General features: G+C 40.3%; 1 protein-coding gene across 2 annotated transcripts in view; it reads right to left on the bottom strand.

The window, feature by feature from the left end:
- cep112 (centrosomal protein 112) overlaps positions 1-21,929 on the bottom strand; it is a 211,097-nt gene that overhangs the window by 16,326 nt on the left and 172,842 nt on the right. For both annotated transcript variants that reach the window (XM_041816932.1, XM_041816933.1), the window contains exon 24: positions 2,312-2,401. In XM_041816932.1, the coding sequence (XP_041672866.1) occupies positions 2,312-2,401 (90 nt within the window). The remainder of the gene's footprint in view (positions 1-2,311; positions 2,402-21,929) is intronic.

Raw genomic sequence — 21,929 nt, 5'->3', positions numbered from 1 at the left:
GATCAGAATTCAAGCCTCTAGTCATCTATTTCCAAAATTGATTACTTGTATTTAATACTCTGGTGTCTGCAGCTGAGAGAGGCGCTGTGTGTGTGGTGTAATGTTATAATTATATAATCAGACTGGCAGCCAATATGTACCGAGCACATCAGCATCAAATTAAACTGACATGCAGCATCTTCAGCTGGTTGTTTTAAAAAAAACACTGCATCATATCTAGGGTTGTGAATCTTTGCAGATCTCACAAGTTGATTTGATCCCTCCTGACCTGAATTTAGGGGTCATGAGTTAAAGGAAAGAGAGGAAACTGGCACTCAAATGGGAGCTAGCTACCTGGCTCACAAAAAAGAGCCATTTCATGGAGCAAACTCATTTGTGAACAGCACATCATTACTTGATCGCTCACCCACATAGATGTATTCTATTGATGGCATATCACAGTTTCAATTATAAGCTCATTTGTGACAAAATTAGGAATGCTACGTCTGCAGGATTGAGCCATTAGATATGACTGCCAACACTGCAGTGATTAACTTTGATATCGCTCTAGTACAGTGTCAGTTTACTAGAACGTGACCACATTTCTGCATGAAATAAAGAAAAAAACCAACACTGAAATCTTTCGAAAGATATTTTGCCCTTCTGCCGACCTAATTTGAGAGTAACAGAGAAGGGGTTAATTGTTGTGTGAGTGGTTGTATACAATGCTGCTAGTGGAGTTAATAGCTTGGACGTAGCCACAGCGGCAGTTTTTTCAGAACTGGACAACATTTCTTTATCAAGTCAAGGGCAGAGAGCAACACTGAAAGTGTTTCAGGACAGAAAGGATGTTTTCGCTTATCTTCCAGTCCGCTTTGGCATGGGTTTGCGATCGTTACAGGTGTGGTTGGCTGGTACATCACTGGCTGCTGCCATAGTAGCTGTTAGCTCGGATGTAGCTATAGGAAAGCAGCAGTTTAATCAGAACTGGACCACTTCCCTTCACGCCGCTTCACTAATATAACTACTTTATTTTGCCATGAAGACCTGTTTTTGTAACCGTCACATGTCCATGATGGTATTGAGAGGCTTCTGTCACTGGGATACCACAAAATTAAGAATACTGTTATCTCTTATAATTTGCCAGGTAAAATAAAGGCTGCTTATTAGTTTACAAAACTGACAGTATGCCTCAGATTGCTTTTTTTTGAGGACAGTTGCAGTTAAATTATCTGATGACACATTTTTGGTTTTAACTCCTTTTTTTTTTTTTTTTACTTATGTAACCACCCTTCACTGGATGATCTGTACAAAGCAAACCCAAAATTTCCTGCATGTGATGCTAAAAAGACCCAGCAGTGCTTCATCTCTTCTGTCTCCATGATCATGATGTGCTCAAATGCATCTCTCATTTTGTATTTCAAATCAAATAGAACAAGATTCAAAAACACCTGAATGATGAATGTAAAAAGAGTGGCACATATCCCTAGTGATACATTATAGCAGGCAGGTTCAAGGGTCAGTTCCTCCCAAGTTATAGGAAACAATGTGCAGCGCCTCTGGGACTGGGTCAGTGACCATCAGCTCCTAAAATTCACTGACCCCTTCCTCCAGATTTATGACAGCCAGACACCGAGGTGTGTGACGAGTGTGTGAAGTGTGTACAAGGGTCAGTTGGTGGATCAGCCTGGACGCAGGAGAATGAATGCCTTCGGTGTACATACCAGCGTACAAAGAACGGCCTCCTGCGTGAGTGTAGTCATTAGTGCTTTCTTCTCTGTGTGTGTCAAGGTCAAAACAGAGCCTGATTACAGGGCATTCTGCAGAGCCATGGGGAGTGTATATGCACACAGAGGCTTCCCTCTGAACACAGGCGGTGGTGGCATTCCTGGCCCTAGGCGCTGGCTCTTGAAGCCAAATCTCAAGGAATTTGGGAAATGTGCGAGGGGGCATATCTCTGGCTCTGAACAGGAGAATGAAAGATGGTGGAGGAATGAAAGAAAGGCAGAAAAGAGAGGGGAACACATTTTTTTGGCTTCCGTAGCCCCCTGCAGGGTCTTGTAAGGACATCAAGGGAGGGATGATGGACCCCAAAAAGTATCATTGGCCGCATAAGAAGTCAGAAAGAGGTTATGTGCTGGCAAGGAGCAGAAAGAAGAGTGATGAAAAGGCTAAGGGCAGCGCAGGAAAAAAAATTATGCTGGGCAGAGAAAGTGATGCAACAGTAATGGTGAAGAGCAAATGAGTCTGAGCGAGTCAGCCGGCCTCTCTTTTAACGTAAGCATGAAAGAGAGACGGTAAGAGATGGAGACAAAAACAGAGACTGCATTACCTTCTCTTCCGTCTCCAGCTCTTTGTTAAGTAGCTTCTTCTCTGAGCAGTGCAGCTGCTTCTGTAGACTTTCCACCTTTCCCTGCAGAGCCTGGGGGAAGAGAGGGACAGTCAGCGACATAAGTCTGAAGAAAGTAAAGCAGCCACAGAGCTGTGTGGTGTTAATGACATTCTACAGGAGAAAGTAGACAGTGGCTTCCTCTGATACTCCCAAAACTGACAAAACAAAAGCAATCAGGAGCCAGTGAGTAAGACACAGAAAGTAGAGGTGCACCAATCAGGTCCTGGTATTGGACATTTATAAGGATTTAAATGAAACACAAGATACTTGTGCCCTATAAAGAGGATCAGTGCTCAGTGAAGAAATCCCTAATCCATTACTATCTGCCTCCACAAGTCAACCGCGCAGACCCATGGGTAGTAAGAAAGCTGCACTTTGCAGGGGTTGTCAAGTGGGAACCCTCCTTCGTCAGTGTTTCGTCCAGTTAGTCCCACGACACCTCCAGAGGGCTGAACAGTGATCTCCAGCGTCCCAGAGCCACATGCCGGCTCTCACCACCCTCCATGCCAACATGCAGACATCATCTTACCTATCTTACCACAAGGCCCACACAGCCTCAACAGCATGCCACCTTCAACAGACCCAGGCTCCGTACATGCAAGCTCCAGGTAGTGGCAATGCTGATACTACCTTCCTTAACACCACTCATGATTACAGTGCAACAATTATTACCAATAACTAAGAGTATAAAAGAGGGGAAAATGAGACAGGTAGATGCTTTTAGATCAGACTTGGAGACTCTACTTCCTCCTTTAACCCTCTTAGCCCTAAGCTATTATAATCATTTTGTTTTGTTTAAAAGCTTGTGAAACATCAACCCTTTGGTGCACAGTCAAGCTCTAAACATCCTTTTTTTCAGGACAAGCTGGACTTTAAGAACATGTGTGCTGCAGCAACGTCACTTGATATTGTGAAAAATGATGGGACTGTAAAGACAAAAAATGCGTGACATACATAATAATGACCAAAATGATGACTAAAACTTTTTCACAAACATGTTCTCCCATCTCTTAAGAACCAAAAAGTGAAAAAAAATCATTCTGTGACATAAAGTCATCAAAATATTCACATATTAACAAAAAAGTCCTTGTGCTTCTTTGTATTCGCTCAATTTGTGCCATTATTCAAGCAGTTCCTGTCTGCAGAGACACAGAGGGCCACATCATAGGCTCTCTTTCTCTACATTATAAGCTTTTTAGGCTGTTTCCTGCTTGATCTAAGCGTAAAGACGTGTAGTTTGCAACGATGGAGTATCCTGCCATTGGTTGTCATAGCCGGTAGTAAAGCATTGGCAGATAAAATTGGTGGATAGCATTATCTGCCAGTAGTAGAAACAATCAAAAAGTTTATTAAAAAATGGATAAAAGACTTTCAATATTTGAGCTATTGGAGTGGATTTATTCATTCAAGTAACCCTGGAAATTCCCCCAAGTTCCAGGCTTGCTAAAAAGCCTCTGTAAGGGCTACAAAGGCGTGGATAGCATCATTAGAATGGCATAACATCAGGCTGCACAAGGAAAAAAGTAAGAGGCTATGACATATGGTTCAAAAGTTATTTAACTTTTAGAGTTAAACTTGCCTTCCCTCAAATGCTTGTGCACTGCTGATGTGCTCTCATGATAACAAAGTTCCACTTTAAAAAACATCTAATAGGGAATCTTTACAAGAAAAGAGACGTAGAGTTCTGTTTGTGACCAACTTAGTGTTGCAGTGTTTCTGGTGAAGTAAGGCAAGAAAGGGACCTGAGAGAGAAGAAATAACTATCAGTTACATTTAAGCTGTAATGCAGCAATAAAAGTCTCTACTTCTCATGACTCTAACTGGCTTCCTGTGTCTGCTTGTTGCTAAAGGGATTGTCGATTTTTAAAAAAAGTGACCCAGTTTATAAAAATGTGAATAACTTCTGAACCATAAACTGCAGTGTACTACATTTTTCCTCTTGAAGCTAACTGTTGAGCAATTCCAGTGACACTATCCATGCCTTTAAATTCATTAAGGAAGCTTTCAGGTAAGCCTGGAACTTGGGTAATTTTTAGGGTCTTTAAAGATTAAATCCTCATCAGCAAATCTGATATTGAAAATCTTCTTATACTTTTGATATTTTTTTCCAGTCACTTCTGCTGCTAGTGGCTAATGCTAAAGGCCGTATTGTGAGATGCTGTCAACAAACAGCAGGCTATTTCGTTGTCGTGCCATGCTGTGTCAAACTGGACTTGCCTTAACACATCATGATGGACTAAACAGCTGAAAACAGAGAGAAAGAGACAGAGAGGCTATGATGGGGCCCTCTGTGCTACTGCTGACAGGATCTGTTTAAATAATGGCACAAATAGAGCCAACACAAAAAGCACAAGAAGCAAATATGGGACTATTCTGGAGATTTTTTGTCACAGAATGATTTTTAGTTTTACTTCAACCCAAGAGACGGGAGAACATGTTTGTGCAAAATAAGTCCAAGACATTATGGTTTATTGTGTGTCAAACATTAAGTTTTTTTGTCTTATAGTGAAGTGATGTTTAGAGCTTGACTGTGCACCACACTGCTGATTTTTTACAAGCTTTTTTAAGACAATAAGTCCAGGTGTGGTTAAACATAGCATAGGGTTTGAAGGGTTAAATTAACAGGGATAGCCATGAAGTTAGCAACAACTTTGGCGCTGCAGCATACAAGTTAATCTCCCCCGTGCTGTCCAATGGTCAGGACTCTTGAGCAGAAAGTTTAACACTTGTATTTGCAGTGTTAAGGGTAAAATGTTCTCTGATTTTAGAAGTTTTAGGACAGGATATTGTTGCACTGGCCACCATTGTGCTATGTTTTGTTAGCTTGTTGCATCACGGTCGCTGATTTGCAAGTCTCAGCATAGTAAGAATGTGAGGTTGCTCACTCCTGATCTATCTCCCCGCCAAAAAAACGGTATTGTCACAGTAAACAAATTTTTTATCCCTACTTTGCACATACAGCAGGGGTTCAACGTGACAGCAGAGGGCGAGTGATGGACACAAATTACTATAAAACTTTTGTTTTTATGTTTTTGAAATTCTGATGACCTGATGTGGTCCAACACTTACATGACTCTCAGTTCCTCACAGTAAAAAATGTAGGTTATTAATTTAACACTATCATCAGATGGGATCAGTAATGGTATATGCATCAGCAGATACTCAAAGCTTCAGTATGAGGGCTTAAAACGCTGGATTAGTACATCACTAACAAAGTTAGACAGAAGGGAGGACAGCAGGACAGTGAGAGGAGATGCAGCCCGTGATTAATCTTTGTGTGTTAAAAGGCTAATAACAAAGTCATGACAGTAATTACCGGCAAGCTGGCCTCATTAAACCCTAACTTATTTTCAGACAAGGGCACAGAAAAAAGACTGTCTTACTTTGGGAATTAGCAAACTTTTGAAAAGACATGTCCTTTAAGGAGAATTATTTATTTGGAGGTAGAAATAAGAGAGATATGCTTTGTCATTTAGAGGATAATAACACTTCTTGCACCTGAGTAGATTAAATTTCCCCATGGGCTGTTAATACAGAGTTTAACTTATTTAGTCTTCTAAGATTTTGTCTTAAAAGAAAAAGGAATGAAAAAGCATTTTCTCCTCTCTGCCTGTAAGCGATAGCAGTGGAAAGAAAGGCACAGTTCCTGCATGCAACGCAGAACCAGATGTTTTGCACACACATGTGGACACTTCGCTTTCGATTAGCATGCATGAAAAGCAGAAAGAGTGATATGTGCACGAATGCTGGAGCACACAAATCCAAGGACACATACACGTTCACACAAAGCCTTTAACAAGTGTACGGGGCGCTGGCTATCATCAACATCCTCAGCGTCTCCCCCCAGTGGAGTTGAGAGAACGGGCCAGGTGTTGCCTTGTCGATTCTTGGACTTGATGGGAAACACATTCCAGGTGATAGGCATGACCGGCGTGATCTACAACCCACTGCACTGACATAAATCACACACAGACTGGAAGGCTTCAGGGCCAGGCTGAACTTCTGGGGAGCAACTTTCTCAGAACAGTGACTAAGACGGAAAAAAGCTGCAACAAAGGAAAAGAACAAAACAGCTGAAAGCTTTGTTATCGATTAGATAGGGAAATACAGTAGAAATTTATGGTCCAACTTTTATGTGAAGTCATAAACTCACTGCCTAATCATCATCCTTTTAATCTTAGAAAATCTGATATTTCATGAAAATGCTTTGACTTCCATGAATTCTATAAATTATTTTGTATACAGTAGCTTTAGTTGCATATTGTTTTATGGCATTTACTTTCCTTGTCTTCCTCTTGGGGTTTTATGACTTCTGTTTCTTCTATTATGTAATAATTTTAATACCTTATATTTCTTTCTAAGATGGTTTTATGGCTTTTACTACATTTACTTTTAGTTCTTTCTTGTATTGATTTATTTTCATTCATGACTTTTCCTTCTCTTTTTTAATGATTTTTCTTTTATTTATTCTGGCTTTTATTTTCTAAACTTTAGTGTTTTATAGCTTTTTCTTTTTTACTTTTATGTGTTTTATGACTCTTACTTTTTGATTTTTGTATTGTTCTGTTAATACTTCCTCTTTTATTTTCTGAGAATAATGGCTAATTTTATTCTAATTTTTTAAAGCTTCTTATGATTTTTATTTGTTTTAAGACATATTTTTAACATGCACTTGTTTTCTCTGTATTGCTTTGAATACCTTCTTGCTTTTTTTAGGGTTTAATGAAATATTTCCCATTTGCTGCTGTTTGGTTTATTCTTATTGCTTTGTTTGTTAATGTAAACAAAATTTCTATCAAATACTTTTCTGCCTCTTTTTTATATTTATTTATTCATTTTTTCCATTTGTTTTTGTTGGCTTCTATTTATTTTATCTTAAATTTATTTATTGGCTTCAATGTCTTTTGTAGCTTTCATTTCATTTTTTCCTATAATTGTTCATTGGCTATTCTTTACTTTTTTTTAGTAACAAAATATTTTAAACCAGTTTCCTTTTCCCCACATTTATTTTTTGTTTGTTTTTAATTTATTTTCCTCTATTTCTTTTGACTTTTATTTTTCTCTTTGTTTTTTTTTTGGCTTTAATTTTTTCCCTTAAACTTGTATTTTGAGCTTTTTTATCTCTGTCTTTCAATTGTTCTTTCACTTTAATTTTTTCATTTATTTGTCTTTTTCCCCTTTTTTGGATTTTTTTCCTTTTTTTGGTTTTTGTTTTTTTTATTTTCTCATTTATTTGCTTTTCTGCTTCTATTCATTTTTCTCTTTTATTTGTTTTTAATTTATTTTATTTTCATTCATGACTTTTCCTTCTCTTTTTTAATGATTTTTCTTTTATTTATTCTGGCTTTTATTTTCTAAACTTTAGTGTTTTATAGCTTTTTCTTTTTTACTTTTATGTGTTTTATGACTCTTACTTTTTGATTTTTGTATTGTTCTGTTAATACTTCCTCTTTTATTTTCTGAGAATAATGGCTAATTTTATTCTAATTTTTTAAAGCTTTTATTCTTTTAGTACCTTTTATGATTTTTCTATTTTTCTTGTCGTGTTTAACTTGTTTTTAAGTAAATATTTTGGCTTAAAACTTCTTTTTTTGCTTTATGGCCTTCTTTCAGGGTGTTGATTTTATTGTGCATTTTAACTGTTCGTCATTTTCTTTAACCCATTTTGTTGCACTTTTTAAAATGGCTTTTATTTCTTTCCATTCATTTATATCTTTCTATTTTATTTGATTCTTTGACAGTGTTTTATTAACCTGACATGCCAGATGGATGTGTGAAACACATCCATCTGGGAAAGCTTCAATAGCAAAAGTCTGAGAAAAGGCAGAGGCTTGAAAAAAACTCGAGTGTGATTGGATGAAAGTTCTGTCTGGCACATCTCTACGGGCCAATCAGAGCAACAAAACACGTGACGTAGCCGCTATCGAGCTGCGCGTGCGCAGCTACTGAGGAATAACGTGAAACATGGCACTTTGGACATGCAAGTACTCAACTTTTTTCGTTTTTGAAAAGAAAACAACTCACTGTTGTTCTCTGTTCTTCTTTTAACAAAGAAATGTCAAGTTCTGATAAAACTGGCGCTTTAGCAGCATCCACGCTAATCTCTTCCTCCATAACTGCACCAGCTCTTGGTGCTGCTTGTTTATGTCATGACTCTACTGTGCCTGAAAGTACTGCCCCTCATTGCTGATTGGTCCTGTCACTTTCTAACCGGGCCCACACAGTTCAGATGGGAGCTTTGCAAGATGGATTCACCTGTGAAAAACAAGGAAATGGATGTATCCATCTGCTCTGCAAGGTTAGTGTTTTATTGCTTTTAGCATGTTGCTCTGACCTTTCTGCTTTATTATCATGGTGTTTCTGTTCTCTTTTGCCTACTTAGTTTCATGATTTGCATGTTTGCCGAAGAGCTTTGTAAATTCATGTATGTAAAGGTGCAACACAAATCTATGGTTGTCATCCATAGTTTGTAGTTTTCCTAATAATAAGAAACATCACGTCTGTGTTATACTCTACACCCACACCTGGTCTGCACTGCTGCAGGTAAATCCTCTTTACAGTACCGTGGATAATTCAGGCCTCTGGCAGATGCATCAGACATTACTAGACGATTATGATTCTGGAGCATGTTGAGGTCAGTTTTAGCTCAGCAGCATGAAAGGCAGCTGGTTTTCCAGCGTGTTGATCCTATTAATCAGGGTATTTCTTAGCCAGTCACGATCCCATCACAGCCCACTTCTACATCTAGTGCAACCCCTTGCTTTGGATTTCATCATTTCGTTTTGTTTATTGGTGAATCAAAGCCTCGACGACACTGGAAAAGCATTTTTAGTGGAGCTGACACCATTTTACATACATATTCTCTGTGTAGTGACCAAGATGAGTGAGGTTTATCCTTTTTGTCCTTATCTGAGGTTTAGAAGTAGAGGGTGGTGTCAGCCTCTTTAGGAGAGACTGAGGTCAACATTTGTAAAAAATAAATGAGCATCAGATTTTTCACACTAAGGTACAATGCTGTTTTTGTTTGAAGGCACATCCACACATAAAGCTGCAATTTTCCTCCAAATCCGTGACCCAACCTCACCTTTGCCTGTGGTTCTAAGGCAGTGTTATGGCTGACGAAGAAGATGACCCTGACAAACCAGCCCCAGCCCCTCCCTTTCTAAACCCACTTCTGATTCCCCGCACAGTGACACAGCATTTCTGGACCTGGCCTTCTGGGAAGTACGGCTGACTGGTTGGCCTCACTGGTGACGTGTCGGTCTCTTTCATGTGGCTTCTGTATCTGATGTTCTCAAAACATGTTTGAGGGAAAGAGTTCAGAAGTTTCTATTCATTAATAGAATCATAAGAAGACGATTCTGTCGATGAATGGAGATGTGAGTCATAGAGAGGCTGGAAAGATTTAGTCATTATAGCTGTCATACAAGGAAATAAAGATGAAATACTATCATACTGTACTGAGGACTGTGTTTAGGCCAAGATCAAAGAAGTATCACTATGGAATTAAAACATCTGGCAATTAATTCATAGTAAAGTCATTTTAAAATGTAATGTTTGATTTTGACTTTGACCCAAGGTGGAAAAACTTCAGTGGAGTTTGATGAATTTATGAATATCTGTCTGACATGATATCAGACTTAACGTTTCCTGTTTTAGGTCAGTTAGGATTACTAAAATTACTTCTATTCGCAAGATGCCAGAATGATGAGAGAGAGAATTGTTTTACTGCTTTCAGAAGTTTGCATTTACTAAGATTACTATGCCTTTAAACACTTTGGGAAAGACCAGATGATGATGTAATAGCCTTGGAAGCTTCTGATTGGTTGACTGACAGCATTTGAGTTTATTGGAGGCACACCTGTGGATGTATTTTAAGGCACATCTCAATCACACTGCTTCCTTGTGTGACATCATGGGAAAATCCAAAGAAATCAGCAAAGACATCAGTAAGAAAAAGTCAGGTTCATCCTTGGGTACAATGACCAGATGCCTGAAGGTGCCACATATAAACACCATGGGCATGTCCAGCCATCACTCCGCTCAGGAACGAGACAGGTTCTGTGTCCCAGAGATGAACGGGCCTTGGTGCCAAATGTGCGTATCAAGCCTGGAACAAAGAGTAAAGACCTTGTGAAGATATTGCTAAAGCTGGCAAGAGTGTCATTATCCACAGTGAGACCAGTCCTGGAACCACATGGGCTGAAAAGCCTCTCAGCGAGGAAGAAGCCATTACTGCAAAACAAACCAGATTACAGTTTGCAAATGCACTCAGGGACAAAGAGCGTAATTTCTGCAGACATGTCCTGTGGTCTGATGAAACTAAAACCAAACATTTTGTCCATAATGACCATTGTTACATTTGGAGGGAAAAGGGGGAAGCTTGCAAGCCTGAGAAACACCATCCAAACTGTGTTGAACAGGGGTGGCAGCATCATGTTGTGGGGGTATTTTGCTGCAGGAAGGACTGGTACACTTCACAAAATGGATGGCATCATGAGGAAAGAACATTATGTAGAAATATTGAAGCAAAATCTCAAGACGTCAGCCAGGAAGTTAAGGCTTGGGCACAAATGAGTCCTTTAAATGGACAATGACCCTTAGGGTTCCACTGAATTAGGGCGATTCACACTTGGCCCAGTTGTTTCAAACTGCACTGTGACGCGATTGCACCCCCCCCCCGGCTTGCTTTCACACTAGCAACATTGATAAGTGACCAGGCCCACTTGCATGTGTACTCAGTCTGATACAGCAGGTGGTGGTATGCACGAAGCTGTTTTACAAACCTGAAGAAGAAGAAGCTACCACGGCAAACACTCAGGTCATAACCTAAGCAAAGACTGTTTGTTTTAACTCAGCAAAAGTCTACCTGCCACCTTGGACGATTTAAAATAACTTTTTAAGATGCCAGCAATGTCACTCCTCCTATCTACCAATCTATGTGCAGCTAAGAGGTAAATGGGCTCGTGCTGTGCAGATACAGCGACTTTTTTGCCTTTGCATCTCGTCTCACCTGTGTTCATCTGTAAGGCGAGTCATGACAGACTGTTTGTCGAGTTGAATCTGATGATTTCCACCTTTTATTGAGGAAAAATGTGAACAACCTGCCACACCATGGAAAAAGTTTATTTTTTACGGTTATGTCATACAGCTGATCCATCTCTACAAGGGGGCCCGGTTTCTGGGCGCGGTTTGTTTGCATCCACACTGACCAAAATGAACAGGACTTGGACTCAAGTGCACTCGGTTCCTGGACCGGACCCCAAGTGTGAAAGCCAGCTTAGTTATGAAGTGTCTTAAGGACAACAAAGTCAGTGTTTTGGAGTGGCCATCAGAAAGCCCTGGTCTCAATCCCATAGAAAATTTGTGGGCAAAGCTGAAAAGGCATGTGTGAACAAGGCGGCCTACAAACCTGACTCAGTTACACCAAGTCTGTCAGGAGGAATGAGACAAAATTCCAGCTTACACTTGTGAGAAAGCTGTGGAAGGATACTACCAGGCAATGCTGGGCAATGCAATGCTACCAAATACTAAGGAAATGAATGTAAACTTCTGACTTTCTCTCTCATTATTCTGGCATTTAGCAAATAGATACATTTTGGTAATCTCAACTGACCTAAAACGGGAAAAGTTAAGTTTGATTTGATGTCAGACAGTAAGAAAAAACGGTTAGAATCTCTTTATTCAGTGTAAGTAAACTTCTGGTTTCAACTGTATGTAGTTGTAGGTAAAAGCAAGTATATCTCCAACCTTCCCCCTGCTAATTTTCTCAGTCAAACTTCCTGTTAGTCTTAAATCTGCAGTGCATTCTCACACATGTAATGCTTACGCATAAAGAACCTGCCTCTATGGTTTTTGATCTGTAAAGGTGCGTGAATGACCGTGTGCAAAGGATCCTGCTGAAGTGTCTCCAGATGCTGTGGGTGATATGGCCTTTATCAGCCATGCAGACTGGGATCATTGTGAACAGGCCAGGAAGACTGGGGGAAATCAGATTTCCTTAGGGTAAGAAGAAGAGAGGGGGTATGAGAGGAAAAGGACAGAGTGAGGCGTAAGGCGTAAACAAAATGCAAAGCAAAGAAGCCTGAGGAGATAAGACAGAAATGTGATGACATCAGAAGGAGTGACAGAAGTTCAGAAAGGTGAGAGACAAGGATGAGAGGAGGGACGTGAAGGAAAAAAAACAGTGAGAAAAAGGGGCAGAGGTGTACCTCTGCTGCACAGTCCCACAGTCGGGAGCTTGAAGGCCTTTCTCACCTCTCCATCAGCAATGTACCTTTCATTCCAAACTTCAGCTCAAAGGATTAGCGAGGCACACGCGCACGCAGGCAGCAACAAACACAGTGCTCAGAGCAATCCATGCAGGTATAGGCATGCATTAATATTAACAGCAAAAGTTCTAAAAATGTGAGTGCTGCACTCAGTCAAATGAGTGTGCAATCCATCTGTTTTATGCACACAAACATGCACACAGAGGCACCAAGGCCTGAGTCATCTTTCCTGGGTGGTCCTCCTGTGCAGATAAGGCAAGCATGTTTCCCTAGGGTGAAGTAAAAGCAACAGAGGGCAGGAAAAAAAGCAAAGAAGAAAGAAGTGAGGGAATAGTGGGAGGAGGAAAAAAGGCCAGGGGCCTCTTTAAACTCAGTGTTTTGTTAGGAGCCGAGCTGCTCTTCATGTGCGGCGGGGCCTTCTATTTGCAGCGTGCTGTCAGAAGTTTCTCCCAAAGTCTGGATTAAAGAGATCCTCTAATGACACTGAGGCTGGACGACTTCAGACAGCAGCGAAAACCTCACAGTGCACCGCCTCCAGCCAAGGACACACACTCACAGACACACAGAGAGACAAGCAAAAGGGTAAGAGCAGATACATACACGGGGGGGCATGAAGCTCAGAGACGTACATAAGCAAAGACAGCATGTGTATTGCGCCCACACACACACAGCAGCTTTAGTAGAACAAGGCGCTGAGTGTACGAACGTCTACTGATCTAATAGTAAATAATAAAGGAGGTGCTAACCTCAAGGAGAGCTGGATGGCCAGAGAGATGAGCACAGACTCTCTTTTATCTGCACTTTTATCAAAGGATTGTGGGAAAGGTAAAGAAGAGAGTGTGAGAGAGAAGCTGTGGGAGGAGGAGGAGGAGGAAGAGGGGGAGGAGAGGTCTCCCTCCTGAGGTGTTAGAGAAGTGAAACTTTTGCTTTTGCTGTCTGTCTGTCTGAAGAAATAAAAAGATGAGCTTTAGCAGCTCGACCAGGACAGCCCCGCTGAAAGCTATCACCCATATTGATATGAACTGACTTGCTTTCAGGGCTTTGATGCTCTCAGCAGCTCTCCGGGCGTGGATTTCATGAGGATAGCGTGATGGCAGCAAACTCTCGTGAACGGTTATCTCGTCTATTCCAATATGCACACATGTCGGCACAGTTTCTTTAGTACTGATGAAAATAGTAAGACAATTGCTGTGGTAATGAAGACATGTTGCAACTGAGCTATGCCCACAGGGGGAACACACTGTTCTCCATCTTTCCGTCTCCGTCTCTTTCAGCTGCTGTGAGCTACAGTAGAAAGAGAATAGGAAACAACTCGGAAATACACGCCATATGCCCTCTGTGAGAGGGTAACATACATTTATTCTGTTTATCAAATAGCAGATCAGTTAGTGGAGGTGAAGTTCAGAAAAACTTGTGAATTCAACTGCAGCTTGAAAACTCTTAACAATGTCTTAAAATAAAAACAAAACAGAGTCCTGTTTGATTTCAGGACCATGTTTTCAGGTTCTTATGAGAAAAACAGCCACTGATGTTGCTCAGATTACAAAAATACAAAAACAATATGTTAATGCATCCACGCTCATAACATTTTAGTTGATAAGATGATGTCGGTCTTATAAAGAAGTCTAGAAACTTTCCAGACAAAACTCAACATAGTAAATTCCACAACAACTTCACAATGCTACTATGACAATGCTGCCATCCTTCAACAACAGATTTAGTCATTAATTAAGGGGCAGATCACATGGAGATAAGTTTAAGAGTATCCACAAAAGTTTTTTTCTCGTATTGTCGTTTTATCCACATGAACATTTTGGAAGCCTGATTAGCTATTTTTTAAATTGTGGATCCCAGAGTGAACAAATAAGTATATGCCATCTTTGTGTCTCCGTGTACACAACCAAGTAGGACTGGGTATTGTTAAGAACCTCACAATTCGATTCGATTCTGATTCTTTAGGTTGCGATTCAATTCGATATCGATTCAATTCCGATTTGATTCGATTCAATATTGATTTAAATCGATTTAGTAAGAAGTAGAAACACACAAATATCCTGCTGACATTTTTCTAAGAATTATTTTCATGCCCATGTGAACATAGGTGGTAAGTCACCTAACATTTTTGAGCAATAAAACATCTGAAAATAAAAATTTGCGCAATAAGAACTTATTTGTGCATATGGAGTACAAAAGTAAAAAACATGACAATTCTGTATAAACACTGAAAAAGTAAAATGCATGTAAACTTAAATAATATTTCTTTCCTCTTGGAAATTGTGATAAACCTCACATAACATGGTTATGGTTGGTTGTTGTTTGGTCGAGTGCGGCCTCCGTCCATACAACGTGAATCACATGCACAGTGACCCCCACTGGCCAGGAGGTGAATCGATTCAGAGGATTTGCTGAACCGATATTGAATGGGGGGGGGGGGGTATTGCAATATATTGATTAATCGATATTTTTACCCACCCCTGCAACCAAGCACATCTTCTCTGAAACGATCACATCATAGCGCCCTTAACTTACATGCACAGCAGCCATTTGCTATTGGCTTCCAGTACAAATAAACCCCACCCATAGCTAAAACCTCATTTTCCTCTAATGACACTGATTGGTCAGGCCCTTTTTCAGACCTGGCACAATTGTTTCAGACTGCAACTTTGCAAGAAAGATCTGCCAAGGCCTGTCCACTACGCCCCTGAAAAACAGAGAATGGACCCTCTCCAAATTGTTATTTTTTGATGACATATTGTTACTATTGTTGCTGATTTTATCCATTTATAACCCTCTTTTGCTACCTCCCGTCCATGTTTGCTCTTTCTTTTGCCAATTTTGACCAATTTCTGTTGCTTTATTGCCAGTTTTCTGCTCATGTTTTGCTATTTCTGGTGCAACTTAAAACCTAATTTTGCTGGCTGTTGTTTTTCCATGCTACTTTTTTGCCACCTTTACCCATTTTAGCTCTTTCTGCCCTTTTTAAGCCACTTCATTACCATGAAAAACCAATTTTTGGTGCTTTTTGCCCATTTTAGCCACTTTTTACCTATCTTGCCATTTTTTTTTACCACTTAAAACCCACTTTTGCTTCTTTAAGCCACTTATAACCAGTTTTTACCACTTTTGCCCATATTTGCCCCATCTTCTCGCCAATTTCTGTTGCTTTTTTCTGGTGCAACTTAAAACCCATTTTTGCTGATTGTTGTCTTTTGTGCCACTTCTACCCATTTTTGCCACTTTTTGTCCATGTTTGCTCCTTCTTTTTGCCAATTTTAACCAATTTCTGCCACTTGTTTTGACCAGTTTTGGCTTCTTTTTTCCCCTTTTATCCCCCCTTCTCATAATTACACAATCTTTTTTCATGGTGGGTTGTCCCGGTTTTTTTCTGCTTTATTTTCTGCCATCTTGAAGTTTGTGCACACTGTGGCTTAGATTTGAATCCTCACATTACTTTCCTAATTTGTTTACATCAGTGTGTGTCCCCTTATTCCCCCCACTCCTTATGGGTGGTCCTAGATCTGCCTAATGACAGACATGGAATCTGGCCAATCCATCATCTTTAAGTTGATCAAGTTGACAAAAGTTCTGTATTTTTTCAATATGATGTGTTTTAAAATTGTCAATTCTTTTTGAAATTATCACTAGTATCAAAAAAAAAAAATTACCTATACATCTATGTTAAACAACAGGTGTGCCAGAGAGGAATGAATCTATCAAAAGTTGCAGGAATACTGCACATGGTTCAGTTTGCACAAGACATGATGGCAGCATAGCAGAAGAGCCTGCAATTTTTGATAAATACTCATATTAGGTGCCTTGTACCTTTAATTTTATGGTGCCAAAGATACACCAGTGTTGTGAGATTTTTACTTGTATCATAATGAAGTCTAAAATTCTGGATTTGTAACAACCCTAAAATTGTTTTAGTGCAGCAGAGCATTACAGCCCAACAAATCCTCTGAGTGTCTGTTATAAATGGATTACATTTAATTTAAAGTGTATCTTGATGCTTTAATGCTAAATGCATCAGTCTTGGAGACAATGAAATGTAATTTTAAATGTGTTGTTTTTAGTTATGAACTGTTGTTGAGTATGTATTGTTTTAAATGTTGGTATGTTTGTTTTTATCATTTGTATTGTATATTCTTTTACATCTCCTGCCCAGGGACCACAGATGAAAATTAGCTTTATAGCTAACTCTGGCTTGACAGTTTTGTTTTGCATGGCCTCTGTCAAATAAACTAATAAACTAAACTAAACTAAATTATCCCCTTACTTACACGCATTGCTCAGTCTACAGATTTGTTGGACAAAGCAGTCAAAAAATAAAATCTTTGGCAAAGGAACAGTCTTATCCGCTTGTTTACAAGTCAGGAGTCACTGCAGTACAATGGCATCTTGTCTTCTGTGGCCTACAGCCTTGGTACGTTTCTACACAGGATTCTTCAAACAGGGAAGAACAAGACATTAGGCTGTCACGGTGTCTTTGTACTTAGCATCGGGCCGGTGGTTTAATGAGTAATTTCCGTTTGTTGTCCATGAATGGAGGACGTTCTCTCTGAGCTGTTTTACTTCCCACGTTCCCTGGTTGTATCCTGGAATGTTATCTCTCTCATACTTCCACCTCCTCTGATATGTGGATCAAACACTGCCGGGAATCTGCCCACAGCCGGAAAAGTCATCAATCAGCCAACACTGAGCACACCAGAAGAGCTGCACATGCACACAAACATATACACGGACATGAAGGCAGATGGGCGCTCACACAGAGACATAAAGAGAGTCAGAGAGTGAATGAGAGAGAGGGGGACCCTTCCCTTCACACGGATCCAAGATGAGACGTTTCTGCCTGACACCAGTGCTAATATAAAGGACAACACAGGCCTGAACTGGGAGTTGGAGTGCAGATTTACTGACAGAACTCGGTTTCCAGACTGCTTTAAAGATTTCAGAGCATAACGACCAAACAAGCAGCAGAGCTCTGTATGGGGATTATTAAACTCAGTATCATTTTATCTAGAAATCAAACACTTAATGAGATGTTAAGCTGATCTCAGTGCCTGAAAAGCTGCTACTGTAAGAAATGTCCAAACATGTGTTTGGTTGCCTTTGTTTGTGTTGTTAATAATATGCCTACAACTGCATACTAGATATTTTCTACAGCTGGCTTTCTTTAGCTACATTAAACATGTAACACATGACGCCTGTCGACTGAACACATGGATGCTTCTGCACAGTGAACTTATTCCCTGGAACTAAAGCTCATGCATGTAGAGCTTTAGCTTTGGGACTCGGACTTTAGTTTTCAAACTGGTAGAGATCAGTTCTCAAAGTTTGAAGGAAGTTTGTGCTGTTATGGAATATGTTCCCAGTCAAGCTACGTTTCAAGCACACACCTACCAGCCTAAACATGCATTTTTACCAGTGCATTGAAGAAGTAGAGTTTCTAAATGAGGAAAAATGTAGCAGCCAAGGTAGCTGAGTAAAGTAACTGGCAGCAGTGTCTTGCTTTTCCCGATTTGATACTTCTTTGTGGTGGCAGGCAAAGGAAGTCAGCCTAGACAGCCTTCTACCCAGCAACACTTTCCAACTCTTTCTGGGGGTTCCTGACCAGGCAGGATATATAATTCCTCCAGTGCATACTAGGTCTTCCTAGGGTCTCCTCCCCAGAAGACCTCCAAAGGGAGGAACCCAGGAGGCATCCTGATCACATGCCTGAACCACCTCAACTGGCTCCTTTCAATGCAAAGGTGCAGTGGCTCTACCCCTTGTTCTCTTAGCATGTCTGAACTCCTCACCTTACTTCTAAGGCTGGACCCCACCACCCACTGGAGAAAACTCATTTGAATACTTGAATACGTGACCTCATTCTTTTGGTCATTACCCAGAGTTCATGACCATAGGTGAGAGTTCAGAGGTAGATCACCTGGTAAATTAAAGCTTTGCTTTCCTGCTCAGCTCCTTCTTTACCACAACAGACTAGCATAAGGCTCACATTACTGCTGATGCTGCACCAATCCTTGTGTCAATCTCAAAACTCCCACAGGAACAAGACCCTGTGATACCTGAACTCCCTCACCCGTGGCAGAGACTCACTCACCATTTGGAGGAAATAATCCACCGTTTTCTGGCAGAGAACCTTGGCCTTGGACTTGGAAGTGATGACCCCCATCCTGACCGCATCACACTGAGCTGCCAACTGCCCCAGTGCCTGCTGGAGGTCTCCAGAGGAAGCCAACAAAACCACATCATCTGCAAAAAGCAGAGATGGTACTCTCACTTCTCCAAACTAAAAACTCTTCTTCCCTCAGCTGCTCTTTATGATCCTGTCCATGAAACTCAGACAGAATCGGAGATGAGGGGCAACCCTGTTGGAGGCCAACATGTACTAGGACTTTATGCCAACAATGTGGGCACAACTCTCACTTTGCTTAAAGACGGACCTAATGACTTGCTGCAACGTCCCTGGGGCCCCATATTCCCGCAGTTCCCTTACATGACCCTTGGATGGACACGATTGTAAGTCTTCTCCATGCTCCTCCAAGAAGCATTAGGCAATGTCATCTTGCAAAGCTCCAATCTACAACATTTGCACAAGACCCAAAACCACAATGCACAGTGAAACTGAGCTGTTATCAATGTAAAAGCATGTTGCCAAATGAATGACTTTTAAGCTGCTTTTATCAAGTAACACTGCCTCCTGTAGGAGGTCTCTGTACACTACAAAGCTAAGTAGACCGACCTGGCTGCTCCATATCAGCTGATCCATATCAGCTGATCTTACTCATAGATGTTGGTATTGGCAGCAAAAATCAAAAACAAAGGCATCTCTAACTTCTCCAAAGTTGCTCACCTTAACTTTAAACATAATAGAGCAGAATAACTTCATACACCTCAGAATAAATACTTAAGTATAGCAGTATTTATGCCCACATGCACAGGAAAACGAAAGTGACAAGAACACAGATGGTTTAACAAACTTCAGTAAACAAACGTGCCGTTCAAGGTTGACACAAAGAACACGGGCATGTGTTGAAGGACGTGGACAGACACACGCACAAAGAAGACACACATACACACTGACGCTGACAGTACACACAACGATTGAAGCAGCTCTTTGCCTCTGCAACAGAGGGTATCCAGCACACCTGTTCTTGATCCACTGCTGCCATTCCTTCCCACAGGCAAAGTCATCCTTTCAACCCCCTGAGAAACTAATGCATATATAACTAAAGAAGTACAGACAAACTGCTGCTGCTACAACTAGCCCCCTCCAATGTTGGCATGTTTGTGTGGATGAGTGTGTGCGTAGGAGTCGCTCGTTACTGGTACACTGTAAGACCAAAGAGTCAAAGCTTGTTATAAAAACATAGTTGTGTTAACTTGGAATTCAAAATAGCAATGTTAGCTCTGTTTCCCTGAGTCATTAGAACACATTTTTAGAAGTAAAATGCTTAATTACTTTCTTCCCAAATTTGACAGCCATTCCTGTTTTCCCAGCATGCCCTTGGGCAGCATGCTTTTCAACTAAAAGTCCAAGAAAAGTGTGTTCAAATGTCTTCTGCTGTTGCCAGTTATGCCATGATCATTTTTAAGATTCATTTGCACATGTCCCTGTTATAGTGTCCCCTTTAGTGGTTAGACACTTCTGCACCATGAGTGAAGGTACACACTCAGTTAGTGTGGCCCAGCCTGTGGGGCATAAATGTAGCGTGAATGGTGTCCAGAACTTAGAGACATTTGGTACTTTTTAGGCTGGACTCTATAAGGAACTTGGCAATAGTAGTAGTGTTAGTCAAGTAAAGCCAAAGTGAAGTTTATTTTATTGCATGTTTAAAATGACCTCAGCTGACAAAAGTGCTGCACAGATTATGACAATATAAACACCAAATTTGAATGAGAATGACAATAACACAATAAAAAGAAAAAACAATAAGAAACAGAGTAAATGACAGCAAAATGTCAAGACGTGAAGCTCTACTTGTTTTTAAAGCCAGTTCAAACAGGTAAGTCTTAAGCAAATACTGGAAGTTTTTAATAGACTGAGCATTTCTTACATTTTCAGGTAAAACATTCCAGTCTTAGAGCACTGAACGCTCTGTCACCTCTGGTTTTAAGCCTGCACCTTGGAACATCTAAGAGCATCTTATATGTTCTCTGCAATGCTCTGACTGGAGCATGATGCTGCAACAACACAGACAAGTATTGTAGGGCTAGCCCATGCAATGTTTAAAAAAACACTAAAAGAATCCTAAACTTGAACTTGAAGCTGACAGGAATCCAGAAGAGGAAAGCTAAAACTGGTGTGAAATGATCACATCATCACACCCGTCAAAAGAAATTTGGCTGCAATTTGGGCCAGCTACAGACTGATCAATACTGATGTACAAAGACTTTCAATAGGCCAAGTGAGACGTTAAAAACACGTTGATAGCCCTTTCAAAGTCATTAAGGAGGAGTTAGGGCTTTACCTTTCTTTGGAGTTGCAGCTGGAAAAAATGTCTTTACCACTGCAGTATCTGCTGATCAAATTTAAAACAGCTCTTGAAAATAATTCCAAGATTTTTCACAGAGTGATGACTGTAGGATGTTGGAGGGTGAGGCACACTGTTAAAACCATCCAGGAGTTTAAATTGACCAAATGCAATGAATTTTCTTTTCTTTTCTCCAGCCAGGCTTCAACATCTTCAAGACAATAAAACAAAACATTCACAGAGTTCATTTTCACAGACAGGGAGATCTGTAAATCATCTGCAGTCTGCAAAGGAACTGCTTCTTCTGTGCATAATATAGTCTTAACTCCCATTTGTGGATGGCACAGGGAACTGTGATGACAGACAATGATTTCTGGAAGTGTTCCTGAGGCCATGCAGTGATTTTTCAGAGCAGAATCATGTATGTTGTTAATGCAGTGCAGCCTGAGCGCCTAAAGATGACAAACATCCAATACTGACCTTCAGCCTTGTCCCTTTGCAAAGGGAATTTCCAGATTCTCTGAATCTTCTGATGATATTATGTGTGGAAAAAAGGTGGCATAATCAAAATCTTCACAATTATATGTGAAGAAAATTTTTCTGAAATTGTTCCAGAAATTTTAAAAGCAGTTTTCACAGATTGGTAATCCTCTACCCATTCTTACTTCTGAGGGACTCTATTCGCCATCACTTATTTTTCCAGCAATTTGTTGCACCGTTCCTACTTTTCTGACATGTGTTGCTGCCATCAAATTTAAGGGGAACTAATATCTTCCGTTGAATGGTAAAATGTCTAATTTTCAACATCTGATA

Source organism: Cheilinus undulatus, linkage group 21, assembly GCF_018320785.1.
Source record: "Cheilinus undulatus linkage group 21, ASM1832078v1, whole genome shotgun sequence".
Taxonomy (NCBI): Eukaryota; Metazoa; Chordata; class Actinopteri; order Labriformes; family Labridae; genus Cheilinus; species Cheilinus undulatus.
The sequence above is the reverse complement of the archived record's forward strand: the minus strand, read 5'-3'. Positions and strand labels throughout refer to the sequence as shown.